The sequence below is a fragment of the Brachypodium distachyon genome, chromosome 5 (genome assembly GCF_000005505.3).
Source record: "Brachypodium distachyon strain Bd21 chromosome 5, Brachypodium_distachyon_v3.0, whole genome shotgun sequence".
NCBI lineage: Eukaryota > Viridiplantae > Streptophyta > Magnoliopsida > Poales > Poaceae > Brachypodium > Brachypodium distachyon.
In genome coordinates, this window is record NC_016135.3 from 4,201,447 (window position 1) to 4,226,560 (window position 25,114).

General features: G+C 44.8%; 2 protein-coding genes across 2 annotated transcripts; one reads left to right on the plus strand and one right to left on the minus strand.

Moving 5' to 3' along the window:
• Positions 1 to 5,210: 5,210 nt before the first annotated feature.
• Positions 5,211 to 6,488, minus strand: LOC104585512 (histone-lysine N-methyltransferase, H3 lysine-79 specific-like). Its single transcript, XM_010242428.1, has 2 exons — positions 6,320 to 6,488; positions 5,211 to 5,656 (listed from the first exon to the last, which is right to left on the minus strand). Exons 1-2 carry the CDS (start codon positions 6,486 to 6,488, stop codon positions 5,211 to 5,213), a joined length of 615 nt encoding a protein of 204 aa, XP_010240730.1.
• A 6,272-nt stretch (positions 6,489 to 12,760) lies between these two features.
• On the plus strand, positions 12,761 to 17,722 carry LOC100842007 (putative wall-associated receptor kinase-like 16). Its single transcript, XM_024455936.1, has 3 exons — positions 12,761 to 13,457; positions 16,149 to 16,357; positions 16,480 to 17,722. The coding sequence occupies exons 1-3, from the start codon at positions 13,063 to 13,065 to the stop codon at positions 17,505 to 17,507; spliced, it is 1,632 nt and encodes a 543-aa protein (XP_024311704.1). The 5' UTR covers positions 12,761 to 13,062; the 3' UTR covers positions 17,508 to 17,722.
• The last annotated feature ends 7,392 nt before the right edge of the window (positions 17,723 to 25,114 follow it).

The window sequence follows — 25,114 nt, forward strand, 5'->3', positions numbered from 1 at the left end:
CCCTTGCTCATTTTAGCAAACCATCAAGTCAAGCTAGCCATCAGACATCTTTTTGTGCTATTCTGTCTTGATGGTTTTCCATATCTGAGGAGGCTATTTCAACTGTTGCCGACTACCGGTAAAATGAAATCAATGCCAGCTTAGTGAAACGGCGACGTCAGCGTGTACGAGGCTACTAGAGACGACGCGAGACGAATCGGTACACCCCGACCCCCATACCCCATTCCCATCGGCCGTACCCACGAGGACTGACGAGGGGAAACGACAAGAGAAAGCCACACCGATTCCCAAGCCCAGCGAGGCGACGAGATAGCCAGACTGCTTGTCAAAATTTCGACAAAATTGACCCAGAACACAGACAAATTAGAAATATGGATTCTTGGCGAAATTATCTTACAAATCTGACCTTTTCGTGTAGCGCCAGCATACTGGGCATTAGCCCTACGCTATAACGCCTTGTGTTCGGGTGTTAAACCGGTGCCAGCGTGGCGTGCTTGTTCAGCGTGGTGATGCCGGGAACCCATGGCTAGCCATTATAGCGTCTCGTCCACGGGCGCTATACGAGTAGTTTAGCGCCTCCTCACCCGGCGCTATACTCCCGTATCCTAAAGCGGCCGAACCGCTCGGGCCAGAGGCTCACGCACACAAGGGTTCGGCTCTTTTTCTCTCCCGTTAGAACGCAGCGGGGGCGGCGGTTCCTCCCTTCCGAATCTCTCCCCCAATTCGTCGATTTCTCCGTGGATTCCGGTCGCATTTGCTCCCCCCAAGTATTCTCCTCCAATCCTCTCAGTTTGGTCCGCATTTGCCCGAGAAATTTCTTTACATTTAGGGTTCAAGGGTGAGAATCTGGCTAGAATCACAATCTTCAACAAAATGACATGTTAGATTCCGGCTAGAAGGTCATCATGAACAAACACTTCTATTTGGTGTTGGTAAGGAGAAAGTCATTGCCTTGTATTTGTCAGTGTTCTTCAAGTAGATTGTCAGTGCACCATGCCCTCCCATTGAATGTCCAAAAATTGATGCCCTGGAAGTGTTAAGCTGTTCAAAGTTATCACTTAAACATAGTCATACATGCGCCATTTGTTCCACTTCTCATTTGTGGAATTCAAATAAAATCCAGCACCTACTCATGAACAGTCAAGATAAGAGAATTGTAGTTTTGTGGACTGTGGCCGGCTAAGAACAAAGCTAGGTTTTTTTGGAATGTGGCTGGCCGGTAGTTGCTAGTTTTGTATGAAGAAAAAACTTATTGCTCAAATACCTTGATATGTTATACGAAGTTGTATTGTTGGGGATAACAAGACCTCAGAAATTATGCTCTTTTCCATGCATGTGAGATGGCTGTTATAATCAATTTTTTTTTAATTGTTACAACTATTTCTTAGGCATGGCTGGTTTGGATTGTTCCTTGGATGGTTGTCTTCAATTCATAAGATGGATTTGTAGGAAAGGCTTGCTTTGTTGATATAGTTCGGAGTACGGGTGTCCCACTTGTTTGTTAATATGTCTTAATTGGAACATGTAGGATGGCGCTCCTAATGGATCGCTACGACATGGCTCACCGTGGGGGTTTGATACGGGATGAACAAATGGTAACGAGCATTTACATGTTGCTTCTTTTTGTCATTGTTTTGTTCCAAATGTGTAAGTGAGACGATCATAACTTTAATTGATTTTGTACTTGTTTTGTAGGATCTTGGATCTCTCAAACTTCGGTCTCACGGTGCCTCCTCAGGCGCCATGTCTTACGATGAGCGGTACACACCGTTCATCTTGAGGACAGGGCTCCTTCCGTTCATCCATATGGTGACCCGGTCGACACCTTGAATGAACGCTTGTGCAATCACCGCACTTGTCGACCGGTGGAGGCCTGAGACCCACACTTTTCACCTCCGGACCGGTGAGATGACTATGACTCTTCAGGACGTGTCCATGATCCTGGCACTCCCCATCGGTGGGGAACCAGTATGTATCAATACGGCCTCTTCGGGATGGCGCCAGCAGATGGCGGATCTTATTGGTAAGGCACCGGAGGCCCCTGAGGACCCCGCTAACGACAGAGTGCCAGCGGGCGCAATGTACACTTGGATAGTTGAGAACTTCTCTGAGTGCCCCGAGGATGCTACCATCGAGGTGGTTAAGCAGTACGCACGAGTATACGTGTGGTATGTCATCACACGCACTCTGTTTGCTGACGGGGGTGGCAGGACAGCTCAATGGCATTGGCTGAAGGCCTTGACCGTATGGGACTCCAATTGGAGCTGGGGCACAGCTGCACTTGCCTACCTTTACCGGCAGGTAATTAATATTTCATTGTTGTTACTATGTGCAATGACCTGTGATGACATGTCTTAATTTATTTCCTGATTGCTTTTTGTTTTAGTTGGACGATGCTTGTCGTAGGAGCAAACCAGACAGCGGCATAGGTGGTCTACTACTTCTACTGTCTGTTTGGAGCTAGGAACACTTCCCCGTTGAACGTCTGGAAACGTTGGCATTCAACGATTGGGACGATCATGAAGACCCGCTGCGGAGACCCACTTCGGCTTACAAGTGGGACCGTACGAGAGATAACTGGAACGACACTAAACTTCTGTACAAGCAGTACACGAACGAGTTTGACACTTTAACCCCTGAGCAGGTAAATATTGTTATTGCAGAAAATTATTATGATTTCCGTGCTTGTGATATGTTTAAGGTGGAATGGCAGCCATATGGTAGTGGGGACAATTTCGGAGTCCCATTCGATTATGAGCTAAACCCGAAGTGCTTGGAAGAAAGACATCTGTGGTTGATGCAATGTCGAATGATATACTTGTGGGAGGTTGAACTTCATCAACCACATCGTGTGATGCAACAGTTTGGGTTGTTGCAGACCAATCCCCCAAAGTGGAAGGACACAAACATACAGCTTCACGAGTAAGTTTTTGTTGTTCCCATTAAGCTTTCCGGTGTTACCTTTTTACCGCAATAATATGGTGCCTTCCAAATATTTGTAGGCTTGATAGGAAAAAACAGAAGAGCAAACAAAATTGGCCTAAGGAACAGAGGGTGCATGTGGACAAGTTCAAAAGGTGCTTGGCCAAGATGGAGAATGGTGAAGGAACCCCCCAACGGCCGGCAAATCCTGATGCATTTAACAACTAACTTCGTTGGTATCTTGAGAACACCAGAGCGGAGATTTGCCAGCCCGCATACAACCATGAAATTTTGGAAGATGACAACCTATTCGACGAGGCTGCAAACGCGGAGTACAACAGGCTTGTAAAGGATGGGAGGCAAACATCATATGTTAATGTCTTGCGCTTTGTGGTAACAGTGTTATGCTTGTCCAGTCTTTTGTGCTTTTTGAATATTCTGTTGTTGCACAATATTTTCCTCATTTCAGCGTGATGAGATCAGGAAGGACGCCGACAGAACCGAGATAGTTCTCGATGAAACTCCTCACGGGAAAAAGGGGGAGAGTACACTAAGGAAGTTTATGAAGGTGCGTGCTTGGATGTCTTGTAGTTGCATATATGTGAACTGATAAATCAATCTTTCATTTCTAAACAATACAGCGGCAAGGCAATAGGCTACGGCGGTTAGCCAACCTGATAGAAGGTTGCCGTGACCCCGAGATGTCATCGTCAGCACTGTCTAGTTCGTCTTCACCCACCGATGTTGATGAAGATCTTCAAGATGACTTGTCCAATGAGGTTTGAATTGTGCTTACATTAATGCAATTGTCATTTCATGTTAAATCCATGACAAGGTTTGACGCATTTGTCTTACTGGCAATCGAATGCAGGAAGGACGAGTTGTGGAAGACGACACCACATTAGGTGATTATCAACGTTCAATCCCTAAGCAGCAGCGTGGAAACAAGGGAAAGGGACCCCACAGATTTACACCATCAGATTATTTGACGAAAAACAAGAAGGTGGTCTTTCATTCCGACAGTGAATATGAGGAAGCGACAGAGGAAGCTAATTTCAGCTCATGTACAAGGAGACGGATGAGGGGCATCTCCGAAGAAGAGCAAGAAGGAGAGGAAGAGGAAGAGGTACATGAAGATGATGAGAACGCGGAACCACCCCGACGGAGGAAGAAGTTGGCTATGAAGAGAGGAAGAGGGTCTAGGAAGTAGATGTGTTTTTAGATAACTGTCATGCTTCTCGTTGGTGCTAGTTGAACTGTTATAACTCGTTGAACTGTTATGACTCTATTTGGTGTGCTCTCAGACTAGTTGAACTGTTATAACTCTACTTGTTGCTCTGGTGCTAGTTGTGTATCTATTTGGTGTGCTCTGGTGCAATGCAAGAATCACCTTTTCTGTTAATGTATACATGGCACACTCTGTTATGTGAACTGTTTTTCTATACAGCTAGTAGAACTGTTATACTGGAACCTTCTGTTATGTAAAATTAATAACTATAGCGCCTCGACACCAGGCGCTAACCTGGTAAGTGTAGCGCCCACATACTAGGCGTTATACACTGAGTTAGAGAAATTTCGGCCACCAAAACGCTACTTGAACCTTCTGTTATGTAAAATTAATAGCTATAGCGCCTCGACACCAGGCGCTAACCTGGTAAGTGTAGCACCCACATACTAGGCGTTATACCCTGAGTTAGAGAAATTTCGGTCACCAAATCGCTACTGGAACCTTCTGTTACCTAAAATTAGTATGTATAGCGCCTCAGCGCTTGGCGCTAACCTGGTATGTGTAGCGCCCTCGCACTAGGCATTATACCCTGACTTAAAGAAATTTCGGCCACCAAAACGCTACTGGAACCTTCTGTTATCTAAAATTAATATGTATAGTGCCTCAGGGCCTGGCGCTAACCTTGTACGTGTAGCGCCCTCGCACTAGGCGTTATACCCTGACTTAAAGAAATTTCGGCCACCAAAACGCTACTGGAACCTTCTGTTATCTAAAATTAATAGGTATAGCGCCCTACCATTAGGCGTTATGTGATCAGTTATTGAAAATCCAACAACTATCTGCTGTTTGAGTGCAACAGATTAATATAAATAACAGCACATATAAAATGTTCACACTTGGAATCTAAAATGTCCTGAATCAAATGGGGCATCACAACTCATAGTTTCAATACAGATTACAAATTCTAATTCGTAGTTCATAGTTCAATACAGATTACAAATACGACATTGCTGAACGAAATGTTGATTCAGGAAAAAGGAGTAAACTGCTAAACAAGAGTCTATTGGGTCGAACAAGGACCCTTTCCCTTCCTCTTCCTCTCCTTCAGCTCTGCTTCCTCCTCGAGTGCCGTTGTGCGACTAGCCTCACGTACCAGCTTCTCCTTCCATTCCTTCTCCTCCCTCTCCCTCTTCTTGGCGGCTTCTTTCTCAGACCTTTCCCATGACTCAGTTAATTTCCTTACTTGTTCTTTCTTCCTAAGCTCAGCTTGTTGCTTCAACCAAATTTCCCGGTTCCAATTGTACATGTGCGCCTCAAATCTCATTCGAGAATTCTCTTGAACTTCCTCATTGTGCTTTCTAATTCTTTTCATCTCCCTCTCCCTTGCTTCCTGCTCTTTCACCTTCATCTCAGTTGCCTTCCACCACCCTGGCCTCTTACCCTTGTCCCCCTCCTCTTCATCGTCCCACTTAGGTGGCGCCTTCGGAGGTTGAGTACCGGTCATACCTACAAAATGTGCAACGTATATGTTAGTTTTGGTAACGTAGCCTCATAATGTATATATTACGGAAACAAATATGTAGTGGAATAAAGAAATTCTTACGGAAACAAATATGGAGTGGAATAAAGAAATTCTTACGGAAACGGTCCTGATAGGTATCCAATCATACCACCACCCCGGTTGACTGCTTGTTGCCTAGGAGCTTGAAATGTACGTCTCCCTCGTGTCCCTCTTTGTTGGCTACGAGTACCTCGTTGGCGACTTCTCCCTCGGGTACTTCCTTGTTGGCTAGAACCATCTCGTGTACTTCCTTGTTGGCTAACTCCTTGGCTAGGACCTTGTTGGCTAGAATCATCTTGTGTACTTTCTTGTTGGCTAACCCCTTGTCGGCTTGGAGCATGCTGGGCAGTACCTTGTTGGCTGCCACCATGTTGGCTTGTGCTTGCCGCATTCCTCTTTGATCGTTTTCTAGATTGCTGACTGCTGCAACCTCTAGTGTTCCCTCCACGTTGCAATCTCCACACCTTGACCGAGAACTTCTTTATCCACATCTTAACTTCCAGCAATGTTCGGAACCTCAAACCAGACTTAATGCCATACCGTCTTTGTGTCACATCCCGATGGGAACTTGGTCTAGGTCCAAGCACGAACCCTTCGCCACCATCAACCACAGCCCGCCAGGCTAACATCACGGAACAATGGTATACTTGGATCCCGGCCAGTTACAACCTTGAAAGCGTTAGCTTCTTTGGCTGTCAACCCATCCTCATCTACTTCTTCCTCCGGACCATCCTCATCCGATGCAAATACTCGGTTAAATGGGATTTCACGGTCCATGTCCTCTTGCTCTGTAACATCCCAATTTTTCAAAACTCTTCATATGCATTGCATATCATGAGCATCATGTCACCCTTGCATTTGATCACTTTCAAAACCCTAAAATTTGCCCAGAAAACCCTTCTGCAAAAAAATGCTTTTATTTGATTTTGGGCTTTGATCTTGCTCTTGAGTATTTGCATTTTAACCCATGAGGGTATTGCGATAAAAAGGGATTTAATGCATATATACAGCTATCCCGTAGATTGGCTTTTGAAAGTATTTTGAAAGATAATTTGTTTCGATAGCCTAAGGGCCCTAAAAGCCATTTTATAGGCAAATGTATTTTTAAATATTTTATTTTGAGGAAATTCTTGTTCCAAAAGTTAGATCATATGAAAATATGATTTTACAAATTTTGTTGCATTTTATTTGGAGTGATTTGGAGCTTCCAGTCAATTTGAGGTTCAAAAACCAAAAATAGATAAAAGAAAAGGAAAAAACGAAGAAAACCGGTCAAACCGGACCGAACCGATCACACCGGAACGAACCGGACCGGCCTAGCCCGAACTGCCCGGCTTCTCTCACTGACCAGTGGGCCCCACGTCTTCTTCAACCTCCGTCCGATTTTCCCGGCCACGCACAGTCCGAGTCGCCCACGACTCCCCCTCCGATTTCTCTGCGCACGGGCCGTTTCCTCCAAATCCCTGCGCGTCACCCCGAAGCCCTCTCGCTTTTCTCCTCCACTTCTCCCAAACCGCTCGCTCGATTTCGCACCGGTTAGGAAGTAATTGCTCGCCAGAGTTTGTTGCTGCCGTCGCCGTTCTTCGCGTTTCGCCGTCGTTCCGGTGAGCTTCCGCCCGCGCCGACCCCATCTCCTTCCTCCTCCCTTCCTTGCGCATGCAGTGACGCGAGCCGGCCGTGATTTGGAGCTCCGCGCCGCCGTCCGCCGTCTTGCCCGGCACCGGCCGTGCACTCCGCGCCCGCGCCCGAGAGCCCGCCTGCCCGCGCGCCTGCGCCGCGCCCGTGCTGCCCCCGCCGCCGCTTCGCGCCGCCTCCGGCCTGCTGCCCCGCCGCGACCGCCCGCCGTTCACCCGCGCCCGAGCGCCGCCGCGCCGCCTGCCCGCGCCACCCCACACCGCCAGCCGGAACCCTAGGTCCCGGCCTATCCCACGCTGCGACATGACGAGGCCTTTTTATTTTATTTTAGTTCGGCCGAATTAGATAATGCAAATTTTGCAGAAAGGCCCCTACAACTTCAAAGCCTCATATCTTTCAAACCATTTGTCCAAAAATTGTGATCCACACCTTTCTGGAATCGTCACAACGTGTAGAATATTTTGGTACTGTTTAATTTCAGTTTTGAACAACTTAGACAGAAGCTATTTATAGAATGGTCGAATATGGTTTAAATTTCAAATGAATTTTTTCAAAATAGTTTTGTACATGTTATCTTGCCGTAAAATTATTTAAACTTGTTCTCTATCCATTAGGACCGGAAAAGAAATTATTTTGTGAATAATAAGGGCATACAAGTTTAAATATTGCTCTATGTTGCAAAAACCACCTAATCTTTTAATTTAAACCATATCCATGTTTCATGCATATTTATTAACTCCTTACTGGTGTATACTCTGTCCAAATCATTTGAAAAACTTTTCAAAACAGAAACAAAACTTTTTACTTTAGAAGTAACCTTTGTGTGCGTCTTCATGGCATGTGCATCATGGCATGGCTTTTGTATTGAATGTTGTGTTTATTGTGTGTGTTCCTTTTATTTTAGATTGTGTGGAGTGTAATCCTTGTTGTTGCGAAGAGTGCGAGAACTATCACAACCTTGGACAACGCAAGCTCACTTTGATCATATCCCATTATTATTGTTGTTTTAAAATACTTACGCATTAGTGTTGTTGGTAGAGATGCATTGATAGGACTATTACTCGTACCTCTATGCTAGCTATAAAACCCAGGTAGTATAGTCTACCCTCGCCATTACCTTGCCACCAAATTGCCATCGATTGTAGTTGAATGCTAGGCTATGTTAGTATCATGGGGGAAATAACTACATTATGATATTGTTATGCCTTTGGCTATATGAAATGTTTTTGTTAGATGTAAGGCAAAACAACAAATTCAATGAACCATCCTGGGTGGGCTGCTTTGAGGATTTTGAGAATTAGCGGCGTCGGGTCCATTTCTATGGGTCCCTCTGAGTCGAGTGCCCGTGGATTCAGGAATGGATCGTCCATAGACGTCTCTCTCGTGGATTCGGGGAGTGCCTACGTTGCAAATGTGGAATGCCACTTGGGGTAACAGAGACTGGACTAGTTTCCTATTTAGAAGTTTCCAATATAACCACAATGCTATATGGGCTCTGGCGAGACAAGAGTAAGTTGTATGAACCTAGACCCAAGGAACTGTACTGAGGTAGCCGTGTAGGGGGAGTGTGATTCTCTCGTGGTTTAGGGAATTACCTCTGAAAATCTCGTAATCGATGCCGTTGCTACTCTATCCTGAGGACAGCAAGGGATTAACACGTCGGTTTCTTGTGGGGAATGTGTACAAACTCTCGAGAGCGTCAAAACTAAGTACTTAGCCGTGTCCCCGGCAACGGACAATTTGAGCAACTAGATGTGGAGCTGTAAGGAAAGTCTCACTCATTCCAATTTTTTAAATAAAATGAATGGTTTGAACAGGATAGGGGCACTTGATGAATCCACTCCAATGTGCTCTAGGTTAATAGGAGCATGGGTGTGTCTACCCCGTGTCTAGTAGTTAACATTATTATAACATTCTTTTGTAGTAGGGTAATTTATGTTCTGCTTCCACGCAGAAAGCCTTGAACCCACTTTGCCACATTATGCATATACTTGATAGGCTCTGTTATAACTCCTAGTGAATCTTGCCAATAGATTCAATGTATTGACCCTAGTGGTTGCATCGTCTAATGATGCAGGAAGCTCCGACGACGAGTAAGATGTACGTTCTGCTTGTTTGGGTTACGGGCCTACATTCCAACACGCTCTCACCGTGGTGTTGATGTGCCCTTGTATCTTTCGTTTTCCGCTCCTAAACAGTTGTTTTACTTCCAGCTAACCCGTGAGGTTATGCGAGTTGTAAGTATCTTTAAATTCTGGATGATTCGTTGTAATATTGAGACCTTTGTTCTATGATATTACATCTTGAAACTGTGTGTGCTGGTGAGTCGATCCAGGGACTAGCACTAAAGCATAAAGATCGAACCCGTATACGGGGGCGGTCGCTTCATGCTCACAATATGCCTTCAAATCACCTACATTATTGTCATGCATATCATCGTTCTCCTCTAGCCACGGTTCAGGCTGTTCATCTGTCATCAAGCTCGATGGTTGCGCCTCTTCATGTTGGGTCTCTTCAGGTTCAGGCTGACTCATTGTAGTCTTGCCAACATCGGCCTCAACATTTTGCTCAGTTCGGACAGGACTTCTTGCACAAGAAGGGGAAGCCGCACTACGGTTCAGGTCAATGTGAAAATCTGGAACAACCTTTCTTGTAGCAAATATCTCTAGAGCTTTGTCTTGTGATTGGCCCACCGTCTCTTTGTATGCCTCCCAACGTTGCTCGAAAGATATGCACATTGTCTTCCAACGGAGGTGCACTCCATACCCAACATTGTGTCTTCCCTCCAACTCTAGCACGTCGCTTGGGTCCATCCATTTCAACTCAAGCCTCACTTACTCCAATAGCTCGGCATAGGTTGGACTAAAATCGAACACCAAGTCTCGCTCCTCTGTGTTCGCCTTTACATTGCCTCCCAAAAATGCCTCTTTGTCCACATGATGAACATGAACAATTCTTGCCATCGAGAATATAATTAGAATGGAAAAAAATCCATCAACCTTCCTGAGATTAACTAATATCCAACAAGAAAAGTGCTACATATCCAAATACTAGACACCCTAAATACCATTCCATAATTCATACCAAACATTCTTGGGCAAGTACATAAACTAGGGTTTGCCCCAAATCCACCTCGAACCCTAAATGTACAGAAATTTCTCGGGCAAAATGCGGACCAAACTGAGGGGATTGGAGGACAATACCTGGGGGAGCAAATGCGACCGGAATCCACGGAGAAATCGACGAATCGGGGGAGAGATTTGGAGGGGAGGAACCGCCGCCGCCGCTGCGTTCTAACGGGAGAGGAAAAGAGCCGAACCTTTGTGTGCGTGAACCTCTGGCCCGAGCGGTTCGGCCGCTTTAGGATAGGGGGTATAGCACCGGGTGAGGAGACGGTAAACTATTCGTATAGCGCCCGTGGATGAGACGCTATAATGGCTTACCGTGGGTCCCGGCGTCGCCACGCTGGACAAGCACGCCATGCTGGCACCGATTTAACGCCCGGCCACAAGGCGTTATAGTGTAAGGCTAACGCCCAGTATGCGGGCGCTACATGGAAGGATCAGGTTTGTGAAATACTTTCGACGGGGTTTCATATTTCAAATTTATTTATGTTTTGGGTCAATTTTGTTGAAATCTGCGCACCGTCACTTCTGTTGTTGATCAATTGATTCGTACCACCCTATTGCCTATTTGGGAAGGAGATGGAGGCAGGTCACTTGCGACTGACTGAAAATAATTGCATGTTCTGCTGTGGTTTGGGTATGGAGAAGATAAGGATTGGAGCGGCAGCTAGACCCCACAGTGTAACAATCCAAAAAATCTCTTGTCTGTATCGCCATGTGCATGATTGTACTGAAAGATACCAGTGCTACGTGGATCCAAGAGCGCCAGTAATCAAGGACCACGTCAAGGTGAACAAAGGGTGTCCATAACGCAATTCAAACGTCTCAAAAAAAATGGATAACATACTCATCTTCTCTTTTCGAAAAAAACTCATGGTTTGCAAAAAACATGACATCAAACCATAGTTTTAAATAGCGCGCTGCAGCGCGGCGCTATAGCGCTTGGAGAGGCCTCCTGCTAAATCTACGCAGTTGTAACACTAACCTAAGAAATGCTATTAGCTCCACTAATCACGCTATAGCGCTATATTTTGGGATCGTTAGCGCACTAAGCTGCCCCTTGGATAATTCTTTTTGGGGCTTTTGGTATTTGCGCGGCCTAAAATTTCCATCGCATGTCAAGCAGTGCCTCGTCTTATTGTAGTTTTCTAGATGCTGCTATTTTCCCAATATATATATTGCTGGCATTACTAGAGTTAGGTACCAACTTGCTAGCATTACAAGTGGTGTTTCTAAGTGTTAAGGAGTTCTTATTGATGTCAAGGAGAAGATTTTTTTTTAATCATATGACGCCTCATTTATTGATACTTTTGTATGCTTTTTTTAAAATCGCTATAGCATCGCTATAGCACGTATAGCTTCTGGAGCAGGCTGCCGCTAAATGGTTTAGCCAGCTATTTAAAACTATGCATCAAACACATTGAGGATGCACACACTAGCTTAGGAAAAAAAAGGAAAAAAAAGGAAAAAAAAATAAGAACAACAACCAATTGTTATGTTTCTGAGGTGAATTATTTTCTTTCATTAGTTATAGGCTGCAACGAATTTTTCTTGATAATGAGATGTTTATGATTAAACAAATTAAAAACAACAACCAATTGTCATGTTTCTGAGGTGAATTATTTTCTTTCGATTAAACATCGACACCACCACATAATATAGGGGCCTTTAATTTGATTCTTTCAATAGTTATAGGGTGCGCGAATTTCTTGACAATGAGACGTTTATGATTAAAAATGTACACCACCACATAATACAGGGGCCTTTAATTTTAGACGGTTTTGGATTTGCTTATGCAAGCCTATCATATTAAAAATTACATTTTGGGCGGTCGTGGTTTGTTTTCTTCTTAAAATCCATCTAGGATAGCTAGGCGAGACATCTATATGATGGTAGACGCCCTTGCTTGCCTCTGCCTAGAGCATGTCGCATGCCATTGGTCGCCTGTGTACTGCTACCCCGCTGAGCTCTTTGATCTCTAGGGTTTGAGAATTGAGAACAGTAACGCCGTGTTGGAATAATTGGGTAAAAATGGTGGAATTCGGATTACTGATCAGATGGCTCGTACGATAAAACATTTTTTTGGTGTAGGCTGTATTATTTATTTATTTATTTATTGACTGAGGTGACAGTTTTTTGAAAAATAAGGGTTGCAGTGGCATTATTAAAGTTTGAATTCACAAAATAATATAGTGGGAGACACAAAATTAATCTTAAAAAAAACTACCGGCACGTGGGAATAAGGAAGCGCCCATGCCCGGCTCTTTAAATGATTGGATGTACGTTTTTTGTTTGTGCATTACACATGTGCAAGAACATCACAGGTGGTCGTCTTCTCCTCACCAACCAACAATCATTAGCCATGCCACGAGCACTGCTCCTCCTAGTCATCTTCTACGCGGCGCTCCTCGCCTCCGGCGCCGAACTGTCCTACCAAGTGCGGGGACATAGACATCCCTTACCCATTCGGAATCGGCACCAATTGCTCTCTGGTACCCGGCTTCAACCTCACGTGCGACAAGGCGACGAGCCCTCCGAGCCTGCTCACGGGCAACATCAAGGTGGAGAACATCACGCTGGAGACGGCGCAGATGGTCGCCTACACCTTCCTGACATACGCCTGCAGCTTCAAGGACGGCAACAACAAGACGGTGTACATGTGGCAGAAGCAGAACATGTCCTTGGACGTCCATGGCAGCCCGTTCCTGCTCTCGCCGGTGCGGAACGTGTTCACGGCCCTTGGATGCAGCGCGGTCGCCAAGATCAATGGCCGCAGCGGCCACGACTACCTCACGGGCTGCATCACCACCTGTACCAGTCCTAACGACACCGGCGACGACGGCACGCCGTGCGGCGGACAAGGCTGCTGCGAGGCGTCCCTAACGCCCCTCCTCAACCAAGTCAGTGTGGACTGGAGCATACAGGACGGTGACGATCCAATGAAAGATAACCCGTGCCAATATGCCTTCGTATACACCAAAGGATGGTACGTTCTGTTTATGCTTTCGAATTTCTTTTTCAGATTTAGGCCACAGATAAAAAATTTTGAGGGAAAAAGTTGCAGGTAAATCAAAACTGTACAGGGGTGTGAAAACACCCAAAATGAAAAAACGAAAGGAAAAAAAAGGACAGGAAAAAGAAACTATATCTAAAAGTCACAAATTAAGCTAGCATAATTCTTTCTCTTGGATCTATGGAAAACCAGATTCAACTCCTCCTTGAAAAATCTTCTGCATCTTGTAAAGCTTGGGTGAATTTGATTAAAAAATAAATCATTTCTGATGTTCCAAATGCTTCAGAAAGCCAGGACCATTATTTCCAAATGAAATGGAACCATAAGCTCAGGCTTCAGGTGGATAATATTTTTATGCACATTTGGCTTAACAATGAAACCAGGTCAGATAATGTACCCAACAAGCCTTTGCAAAAAGGTAGTGGAAGAAAAGATGATCCCTTGTTTCCAAATGGATGCCTCCACACATAATACATTCGTAGGCCACAGGTAATTGAAGTGACTTTTTACCGCATGGTAAGCTATCTTACTATTCACAAAGTCAAAACAAAAAGTGATTTTGATTCACATCTCGGTGAAAAGAGCTCAAATTTTCACTTGAAATTAAGGCCCCTGCGCATACCCATGTCGGGTTTCGCGAACCTTGACACCAAAATGTCAAGAACAGGTAATATTTTGACACTAAAAACATTTAATTAACCATTTTAGGGGGTAAAATTATTTACTAAACCTTAAAAAATTTATTTTTTAGCCATTCTAGTCTTTTTTCAGGCTTTCAAGCCCGGTTTTGTGCTAAAAACTGCAACCCGAGTCTGCCCAGGTGTTGGGCTTTAAGGCTGGCCCTCGCCGGGGCACTCATGCGCCGAGCCTTCTCAAAATTGACTAAAATCCAGTCAATTTGATATATTTCCAAAATATGTGAAATTATTTGAATTTTGCATACTACTCATAATGACCGAGATATTTTTACCGAAAGGAAATACTTAGGTATCATCCAAAATGATTTAATTTCGTGATTCTAACGAAATTCTATTGAGAATGATAACCATGTGAAAACTTCGACATGGACACTTTGTTTTCTTTTTCAAGTCATTGTATTTGTGTGCTTTTGCTATTTCTTAGTTGTCTAGTTGTCTCTTAAGCGTTTGCATCAGCATTTTGTCCATGTCACAGATAATAATGCTAGCTACTGTCTCTTTAATTAAGAAAACCAACGCAAATACATTAAATCTCTCTCAAAAAGCTAATAAATAAAAACTAATTGAGATACCACGCTAAAAGAAAACGCATTGGAGAGGCGATCTCGTAACATTTACTGTGCACTAACCTCTAAAGAGAAATCAATACAAAATCCTATGTGGTACAGGCATCGTGCAAAGCAAAGCACCGCCACCTCTCCTCCTCCTTGGTTGTTTCTCATCCATCACCCCTGATCGGGCGGTCAAAAGTAGTTTCAATTCACCATCCGACGGCCACAAACACTGGATCGATGCATTAGAGCGCTTGGAGGAGACACAATTTTACAGTCCTAATTAAATATGACAAGCAAGTGTTATGGAGCTGTATGCACATGCACGATCAGAGTTATCTTCACCCATGCTTTTTTTTTAGAACCTAGCAGGTGCTCGATCTGCTTTTTCATTAATTAATGGGGACAAGAAAAATTCATGTACAAACCAGAATCAGTTACAGGCAACTGATTTGGAAAAAGAAGAAACCAACTACTCCCTATCAATCTCCAACAGGAGAGCCAATTCAGATCGCACAACCGCCGCCACGCCTACTGGCATAGAGCTGCAGTTTTTAAAAACTCGTTTGTTCCTCTCTTGCCAAATATGCCAGGCGACCATACTTGCCACAGCGCTGTCCAAATTCCTCTTCCCATTCTTAATCTTCATCAATATTGCCCACCAGCCTTTGATATAAACGTCCTGGAGCGCAGCAGCCACCCTCGGCCTGTCCCTCTGAAAAGATACCCAAATCGACTTGGAGAAGGGGCACTCCAGCACTAGGTGCAGAGCCGTCTCAACCACCTGATCCCAGAGACAACAGAATTCTCCATGAGGCCACCCATGCATTTTAATTTCTGAATTACTCGAGCAGGTATAGTTACAACAAAAGCGACCTCATTGGGAATATGACATTCGCCAACGAACATGGAACGGGCAATGTTGTCCCAATGCACACCGGCTGGCGGTGTGGATTATCTGACTTAAATCACCTGCCTTTGTGAGGCTGAAATGTGGGTCCTACGGTTGGCTGGCCCATTTGTCAGCCTCACAAAGTCAGATGACTTAAGTCAGAGAATACTGGCCGCAGCGCTGGAGGATGCCGCTGGAACCTGCGTTAGTGCCCACAGCTACTGCGTTAATGCCAGCCATGGTGCACAGGGCTATTTCTGCAATTGCTCGGATTGATACGCCGGCAATCCCTACATCAAAAACGGATGCAGAAGTATGTATACTTCACTGCACTTACTATATATGTCATCTTTGGAATTAAAGAAGCGACATTTTTGGCATGTCACCGTCATTATTGTAAATTCCTCGCACCAAAAATTAATTGCAAAATTGTAGAGCATGGAATGTAGGTGTATCATATACCAGTAATTTTTATATCAAAAAGTCAGTGATTGTTTCCTCCATCATTCACCAATCTTTATAGTTCTTCATGTGACTTTTCAGATATTAATGAATGCGAACGGGGAACACCAAAATCGATAATGTATGAGAAGCTATATCCTTGTCGTGGCGGGACATGCCATGACGAAGACGGCAACTATACATGCATTTGCAATCTTGGACGAAAAGGAAATGGTAAAAGTGAGGATGGCTGTGAACCCATATTATCAATGGCTGCAATATCAGTGATAGGTGAGTCGTTGTTCATATGCTCTATTTTCTTTAGTGCGTTCTGATGGTAGTAATATTTTTGCCACCTAAATCGCATTTTGCTGCCACATGAAAAATAATGCAAGTGATTTCTACGTTCGCAGGAACAATCAGTGCGGTTGCATTAGTAGCGGTCCTATTAATATTCTTACACATGCAGCGGGAGAAAAGAAAGCTGAGAGATCATTTCAACAAGAACAGAGGGCAGTTATTAAAAAGCATGAAGATCGAGATTTTCACAAAGGAGAAGGTAGATCATGTCACGGACAACTACCGTTACATAGTTGGAAAAGGTGCTTTTGGCGAAGTCTACAAGGGAACTATCGGTGATAATTCGCGTGTTGCTGTAAAACGATCCATCGCCATCAACGAGGACCGCCAGAAGGACTTCGCAAATGAGATCACAATCCAGTCCAAGATCAGCCACCGGAACCTGGTCCAGCTGCTGGGCTGCTGCCTGGAGACCAAAGTACCCATGCTAGTCTACGAGTTCGTCCCCGGAGGGAGCCTTTATGATGTGCTTCACGGGAAAAGAGAACCTCTCCCGCTGCAAACACGCCTCGACATCGCCATCAACTCTGCGGACGCACTCGTGTATATGCACTCACAGGCGAGCCAACAGCTGAAAATCCTGCATGTTGATGTGAAGTCTGGCAACATCCTGCTTGACGACGAGTTTGTGCCCAAGGTGTCAGACTTCGGGACATCTCGGCTCTTGTCCATTGACAAAAACCACACCAATTGGGTGATCGGAGATAGCAGCTGCATCGACCCAGTGTACATGAAGACCGGGCTTCTCACGGAGAAGAGCGATGTCTATAGCTTCGGCATCGTGCTCCTAGAGCTCATCACACGGAAGAAGGCCAGGTATGATGGAAACAACAGCCTTCCGATAAACTACGTAAAGGCTTCAACCGATGGGACATCAAAGGAGATGTATGATGTGGAGATTGTTGCGTCCGGTTCGGAGCAGGACGTGAAGTGCCTTGAGGAAGTTGGCCTGGTTGCCGTTCAGTGTCTCGAGGTTGATGTGAATGATAGGCCTACTATGACTGAAGTTGCGGAGAAACTGAAAATGCGCAAGTACCGGTGGTTGCAGAGCCATGGGCAGGCCGGTGAGCTCTGTACTTAGCATATGTCCTCATGCTCTTTTGTGTTGATCAAGTCGCATTATGTTGTTGCGTGACCCGTGGAACTATTCTACCAATGTTCGGTATTGTATTTTAATTTTTAGGGCTTGTCCAATGTGACATTGAGGGTATTGTGCTGTGCTGCTATATCCAATTGTATAACTTTCTTCGTCAGTTAATTTCCTCTTCGTGTAAGGTGGTATAGAGGTATCTTGTGAACACACAAAATTTGTTTTGATTTTTTTGAAAACTTTTTAAGGGTGCTACTGGGAGCACTGGATATTTCCTCGTGCTCCTAGCTAGAGCCAGTTATTGGTGGGCAGTGGCGGACCAGCGGCTGAGCCAATAATTGAGTTCTTTCTGGGCTCAGTCGGATGTTAATTTAGGTTTGATACTTGATTCTAACTAGATTGTTCTAAAAAATTCTATTAATTGCTAGGATGGAGAGATTTTATCCAAACCAAAAGTAGATGCCTCCGGTGAGAGTTTAGTGACATAAAGAAGAGTATGTGATATCGTTGGTGACCCGGGACTCTGAAAATGATTTATGAGTTTGTGTCAATACCAATGTACTTTTATTTGATTATAATCTAGTGAATTTTTTTGCGTGCAATAATTTAGCACCCCTCTTTCTCTGTTTCTGGCTCCGCCACACTGGTCGCTGTCTCGATCCGATCGGCCAAGAGCCCAAGATGTGTACAAGCGAGCGAGCGAACAGAACGTACCCTTTTGCATGGGCCTATTGGCCGGGCCTAGCTCCGGCCCTGATGGTGCCAATTGCTTGGCATTCATTTGTACTCTGTTCATTGATCAATAAAGTACTCTAAAAAAGAATTGATCAATAAAGCGAGAGTTTTCAATACTTTTGTACTCCCAAGTACTAAACAGAGCTGGGGAAGTACCAATAAAATGAAAATGCCATCCTCCATTCTAAGGAACACGAGCCTTAGCTTGGGTACAGGCCCCTTAAAAATATTTTTCGGATCTCAAAGCAAAGCAGTTATTAGTGAAAAAGAAAAAAGTACTTTTAGACTATAATTTTCCTTTCAAAGTCTAACCAAAATAAATAGGGTTTTTTATTTCCTTGTCCCTCTTTCCTTAGCTGTACTCAAGAATACTTAGGCCTCGTAACTGTGCTCGTTTCTAAACTTGTTCGCTTTCTGCTTCCTCGCAAATGTCCTCACGGAGCACCTGCTAACGGTCAAGCCCCTTTGACCGTTTGCTTCCGACGGGTGGGCCGCGGGGAGTGCTGACAGGTGAGGCCGGAGCCGCATTTCTAGCGTGTGGGGTTGCGAGGAGAAAGTGCAAGCGGGCAATGCTTAACGGGTCGACTGAGCTTACATGCGGGCCAACGCACGCGCGTCCTGACAGGTGGGGCCATCATCGTTAATGACAGGTGGGCCGAGGAAAGGCGGACCGCTGGGACCGAGCCATAGGATGACAGGTGGGACGAGGCTTCAGATAACAGGCGGGGCCAGTGTCATCTTTACTTACATGTGGAGCCAACTTGCTCTCCTTTACTCTCACCCCCAGCTCACCCAAATCCTGACCAGAACCCTAAATCGGCAGAGGACGGCGGCGGTGCTGCGGCTAGTAGGTGTGTAGAAACGAACGGGATGTGGCGATGGCGAGCACTAACCCACCTCCGTACCACAATGTCGGTAGCTGCCGCCGATTCGCGAAAGAGATATTTTGCTGCGGGGAGCTTGATATCCTGCCCGATGTGGCCGAGATAGTGATTTCCCGCACATCCGGAATGGAAGAGAAGGCGGCGAGGCTGCGATATAAAGCCATCGTTGCTACCATCCATATAGGATTAGTGCTCAATCCGCCGGCCACTTCGGCTGAAGAGGTCATGATAGCTCTCAAGCAGCGCTGTAACTTTAAAATGGAAGTGCGCATCACGGTATGTCCTGGGCCCGCCAACTTTCTGATTCGCTTTGATTCGAGTGATGATTGCACGACAGCGGTGATGCAATCGATGCGCATCAGGTGCCCTGCTGGTGACATCTCGTTTCGTCGTTGGACCTCCATCTGTGAAGAGGAGTCAAAACTGCATTTTAGCCGCGTTCTTAACTTGGATGGACTGATGGAGGATGCGCAAGAGCTGAAATTTGTGAAGAATTAATTTGATTAATCAGCTAGGAGGCGAGTTCGTGGCAGTTCTGCCTAGGACTAATCCGCGCTGTGCGTGAAGCTCAGGGTATGGATGCGTGATCCTTGTGCCATCCCGAAGCGGTTGCTGATGAGAGTGCCTACTTGGGCCACACAACTAGCTCCTCAATACGTTGATGAGCTCATTGATGATTCAATTGTAGCGGAGGCAGAACCAGAAACCAGATGTGCTCTGTCGTTCGGGGTCATCATCCACGTCCATGAAGTGGTCGATAGGTTTCATCTTCTTATTGATGGTTCGGACCACAACAACAGGGACTACTCTGATTCTTTTTCAGATGATGAAACTTATCTGGACTATGGTGGTTCTGGAATACCGCGAGGAGATCTCACTCGCCTCCATGAGTTCTCCTGTTTTGTTGGCGCTGTAGATGGCTCAGGTCCTCCAAAAGCAGGGGTTAATCTATTGATGTTATGTTCTGTTTAATCCATGTTGATTTTGATGTATGTTGTCTATCTATTAGTGGTTTGTTGTCCGAAAACTACCTATTTGTATTGATCAAGAGCAGGTTGTTGCTCTTTATCTGAACATGGGCATGTACTGTTATCGGCACTTATCATTTCCTATGAATTTCTTTGGCGATTGAACTCTCTCCAAATTGATTTCTGACTACACAAATGATAAGCGAATGGAAAGTTATGCAAGATTACCAAATTTCAATATGTTTTGAGAAGGTTGACTTTTGTTGACCAGGGAATTTATATCGACATTTGGCTGTCTCAGCCCACCCAAAGGGATAATTTTGGAGGAAGTTTAGAAAGTGAACTTGCTCCAAATTGATTTCAGATTGCACAAATGTAATTCGAATGGAAATTTATGCAAGATGACCAAATTTCAACTTGTTTTGTGAAGGTAGACTTTTGTTGACCAAGGAGAAAATAGCCACATTTGACTGTCCCAGCACACCAATATGGCTGCAGTTGGAAGAACCCCCAAAATTCGACTTTCTCCAAATTAATTTCGGATTGCACCAATAGAAAGTATATCAAAAGTTAAGAACATTGGTGAAATTTCAAACCCATTTGAGAAAGTTGACTTCGCGTTGACCAGGATTTAAATCCATTCAAATCCATACAAATCTGCAACAGTAAAGAGTTTTTTTGAACTTTTCTTGTAGGAGTCAAGTACTAACAATGTTTGCATACTTCCAATAGCTGTTCCACAACTTCAAATCATGTATGTCGTATCATTTTGGCCCCAACACAACAAATTTAACTGAATTTGAAATTCAAAAAATATGAAAACACGTCCTAATTGAAAATGCTTTTGGATACATGCAATACGTACCAAATGTGCTTAGTGTGCCAAATTTTACAAGATTTGGACAAAGTTTTAAATCCAAATGTCAAAATAAGTTTATTTCTCCAACATCTCTCTAAGGTGTTTCTAAAACACCTGAAGGACATGTGGTATAATGTACATGAAGTACATTGTGAAATTTAGATAATGCTCTGATTTTTTTACGTGAGGAATGTCCAGCAAGCAATCATTCCAGAGCCAACTACGAAGATACCTGGTCTTCCACTCTGTTATCTATTGCTAAAAATTGACACTTGCAGAAAATCATAATTTTCTGACAACTATTTCATATTATTAACATTATTATACTATTGAGTTAAGTGTAAATCACAGTAATCAAGGTATAGAACATTTAATTTTCATTGAAACCTATGTGTTTGCGTTCTACTAGGTTACAATGGGTCCATTAGACCTTTCTTACATTAATTTCTTGTGGTAAATGTATTGAAAAAAGTGATTTTTCATTTAATGCCGAAATGTGCTGAAAATCCAAAATATGTACGAAATATAGTAAAATTTCTCCAGAAATTCTGAAATTCTTTGAAAAGAACAAGTAACATGTAAGGTTACCAAACAAAAATTCTTATATGTTTTAAACCTTTATTTACTAACGTTTTGGACCCAACACTTGAAAATTGGATGAAACTCTATCAGTGACGGGTGAAGCAAAGCCCACCACTGATGCTAGTCATCATGTTTTGCCCACAAATACATGAAAATTATATCTTGCCTTCCTTCCCTTCAATCAACAACCGAATGGCCCCTCACATCAACTCTAGAAGAAAGAGGCTGACAAGAAACGACTCTCGAAGCAAGAACTCAACAAATTTACAAACATATATCGTTCAAATTTTGATTTTAAAAAGTTTGGTATCACTGTGGGCCCCAAGGCGCCCGACAATGATAGTTATGGCAGGTTCTAGGCCTATCTGACAGGCTACTGCTCATTTTTTTTTTGGTTTTTTTCCTTCCTTTCTCCAAAGCGCACAATGACTTGTAATCAAACTCACTTTTTTCAATGTTTCTTGCATTATTATTTTCAGTGTTTATTGCATTATTATTTTCAGTTTTTTGCATTATTATTTCCTGTGTTTTTGCCTTTTGAGTGTACCGATCAACGATTCTTGTGGGTCATTTCTGTACGAAAATTAATGTAACTGAAGAAAACTCAAATGGATGTTGAAAATACATACATATATATAGTTCATCTCTCCATCATTACATATAGAAATATATAAAAAAGGAAAAATACATATGGAAAATTATTCCACGCTCCTCATGATCTTCTCCAAGGCCTTGGTAAAATTCTCCAGTGTACCGATCAACGATCGGAACACTTCCACGGAGACTTGTACCATCGGTGGCGGAGGCGTTGGTGACGGCGGTGGCGGCGACGCACGGCGCCGGCAGGGCCGTTGGAGCTGCTGGAGACGGAGATAGACGAGGCACCAGCGGTGGAGGAGGCGGTGGCGGTGGTGCAGATGGCAGGGCCGATTGACGTAGCACCGGCGGAGGAGGAGGCGGGGCTGGCGCTGGAGACACGACCTTCCTTTTACGGTCGCCTCGCTTGACGCCAGACGTTGGCGGAGGCGGCGTCGGAGTTCGACGTCGTGGTGGAGACCGGCGGCGTCCACGACCACGGCGACCAGTGCAGCGCCGCCTACTACAGACTTCATCTTCGTCCGATGAAGTCAAGAATGCCGTCCGTCGAGCGCCCTATTCTCCACTTCAATAGAGGAGCACTTTAATAGAGGAGCACTGGAAGGAGTCCCCAGACCACCATGCCATATCGATGGATCTTTGGTAGCAGGGAAGAAGGCTAGATGCTCAATGGATCTTTTGTAGCAGGGAAGAAGGCTAGATGGAAAGGCCGGAATGATGGCACGGAATATATATAGGCATAGAGCTCTTTCGAGAGACTTCCGCACGCCTCCGCAAGTCAAGCTCCTATTAATTAAGGAATATTGAAGGCCAGAGGGCGTGCGGGAACACATCAGTTTCCCATGCAAGGCCCTGCAACTGCCCATGCACGCTGTTTCCCATGCAAGGCCGCCGCGCATGTCTCCACAAGTCAAACCACTCTGGCGAAGAGTCCCAGGGCATTCATGCAAACCGCTTTCAATGCCCACCACCCAACACTCATCACCAGAAACCACTCCCCTTCCCCTTACCATGGCTATTTAACCTGGTGCCATGGCACTAATTCTTTCTATTCTTCTCTTTCTTCTACACATCTTCACCTCTCTCCACTTTTTCTGTGCGGTTAACCGACGGGCAATGGTGTTCGAAGGCCGCACCTTCAACCCGCCGCCCCTCACGGAGGAGCAGTTGTTCCCACCGGGCATTGTTGTGGAGCGTACGCTCCAAGTGTGGGCGATGTCGCGCAGCAGGAGCCTGATGGCGTTGGTCAGGGACTTCCTCCACACCGGTTTCTTACACCGGGAGGCCGTAGGCCCTCCAAGGTACCGCGTGGAGCAGCGCCGAGAGGATGGCGTCGACACGGCCATTCTAGTGCACCTCACCTACAGCCACGACGTCGAGTACCTCCTTGGCCGCAGGTACTGGTATGGATGCGAGTTTATCGCGTTCACGCTGTACAACATGTACACCAACACGAGGAACACGTTCCCCCACGCCGGCCAGATGCATGGCCTCCCGTACGTCGTGCCGGAGTAGTGCCTGTGGAGGGGCCTGGCATGGCAGCAGGGGAGGAAGCCAACGGCCAGGAGTGATCGGCCGTGTCGTTGTGATTGTAAAGTTTTATATTAATGTCGTTAATTGTTAGAATTTGCACTGGATGTTCTATGATGATGAATTGCTGTGGTGTGATTGTAATCACCGCTATATTGAACTGCCTATGGTGTGATCGCTTCCATAATTTAGCATGTGTGGTGTGTTTTGCTTTCTTCGATTAGGATATGTAGACGCCGCTTCCCTTCATAAGTCTCGCCGGCGAGCCCACGGAGGCATATCTGGTGGCGGCGTTGCGCCGGTGATTCCATTCATTAAGTATCGCCGGCGAGCACGGAGATATTTTTGGCGGGGGCGGCGGCGTATTTGACAAACAACCCTAAATCGGTCCTATTTGGGGTAGGCACGGGGAAAGGGATGAGAGAGATAGGCGACGGACCCACCTGTCATTCGTTGCGTAGCCCCACATGTAAGTTAAGTCGACCGCCCCCACCTGTCAGGACGGGGCCCGCATGTAAGGTAATCAGACCCGTTAAGACCTGTCCGGTTGCACTGTCTCCTCGCAGCCCCACACACCAGAAACGCGGCTCTGGCCCCACCTGACAGCACTCCCCGCGGCCCACCCTTCAGAACCAAATAGTCAAAGGGGCTTGACCGTTAGCAGGTGCTCTGTGAGGGCATATGCGAGGAATCACGAAACGAACAAGTGTAGCAGCGAGCACTGTTTCTGGCCTCGGGTATTCCTGAGTACAGCTAAGGGAGGAGGGGCACAGAAATAAAAAACCCTAATAAACAAAATTCCCTAGTGCCAAAAGCCTCCCACTTCTCCAAAATCATAGTGTTTTTTTTATTCAACACTATGATTTTTGCCCCTCGCATGCCACCTATATCATGCTGCCATGAGGAATATGCAAACTGATTATCTCCTAACAAGAAGACAGATTCGCCGCTGCCAATGCGTATATGTAACATCTCAAAATTTTCCCATTTTGGAATGTTAATTAATATTAATTATTTTATCTGTTTTGTTTGATTTGAACATATTTTGGTTGAGAATTTCTAAAGAATTAAAAAAATTCAGGACTTGTTTGAATTTTTCTTACCATATTTGAATTTAAAAACAAAAGAGTGGATTAATATGACTATCCAAATTATATCACATGGTTGAGAGATTTTTACGAATTCAAAAGTACTTCATTTGGATCCATTTTTGCATCTTATGTTATTACATGGGATTTCAAGATACTAAATAAATCATATTCCTTTTTGAAGGATCTGATAAAGGATTTATGATATCCCAAACTTCCAATTTGGATGCCATGACCATTCGAGAGCATCATTGGAATTTTTGAATCTATTCAGAAGTTTCCCAACATTTATTAAATGATAAAGAGAGGGAATAATATGACTTTCTCAAGTATACAGTCGGAAAAAATATTTCAT

Excerpts from the sequence above, each read along its gene's own strand:
- LOC104585512 (XM_010242428.1), bottom strand. The coding sequence starts at position 6,488 with ATGGACCGTGAAATCCCATTTAACCGAGTATTTGCATCGGATGAGGAT. Across the intron at positions 5,657-6,319 it reads TGTTAGCCTGGCGGGCTGTG|GTATGACCGGTACTCAACCT; the intron begins GTTGATGGTGGC and ends CACATTTTGTAG.
- LOC100842007 (XM_024455936.1), top strand. The coding sequence starts at position 13,063 with ATGGTCGCCTACACCTTCCTGACATACGCCTGCAGCTTCAAGGACGGC. Across the intron at positions 13,458-16,148 it reads TTCGTATACACCAAAGGATG|TTCTTCATGTGACTTTTCAG; the intron begins GTACGTTCTGTT and ends CAATCTTTATAG. Across the intron at positions 16,358-16,479 it reads GGCTGCAATATCAGTGATAG|GAACAATCAGTGCGGTTGCA; the intron begins GTGAGTCGTTGT and ends CTACGTTCGCAG.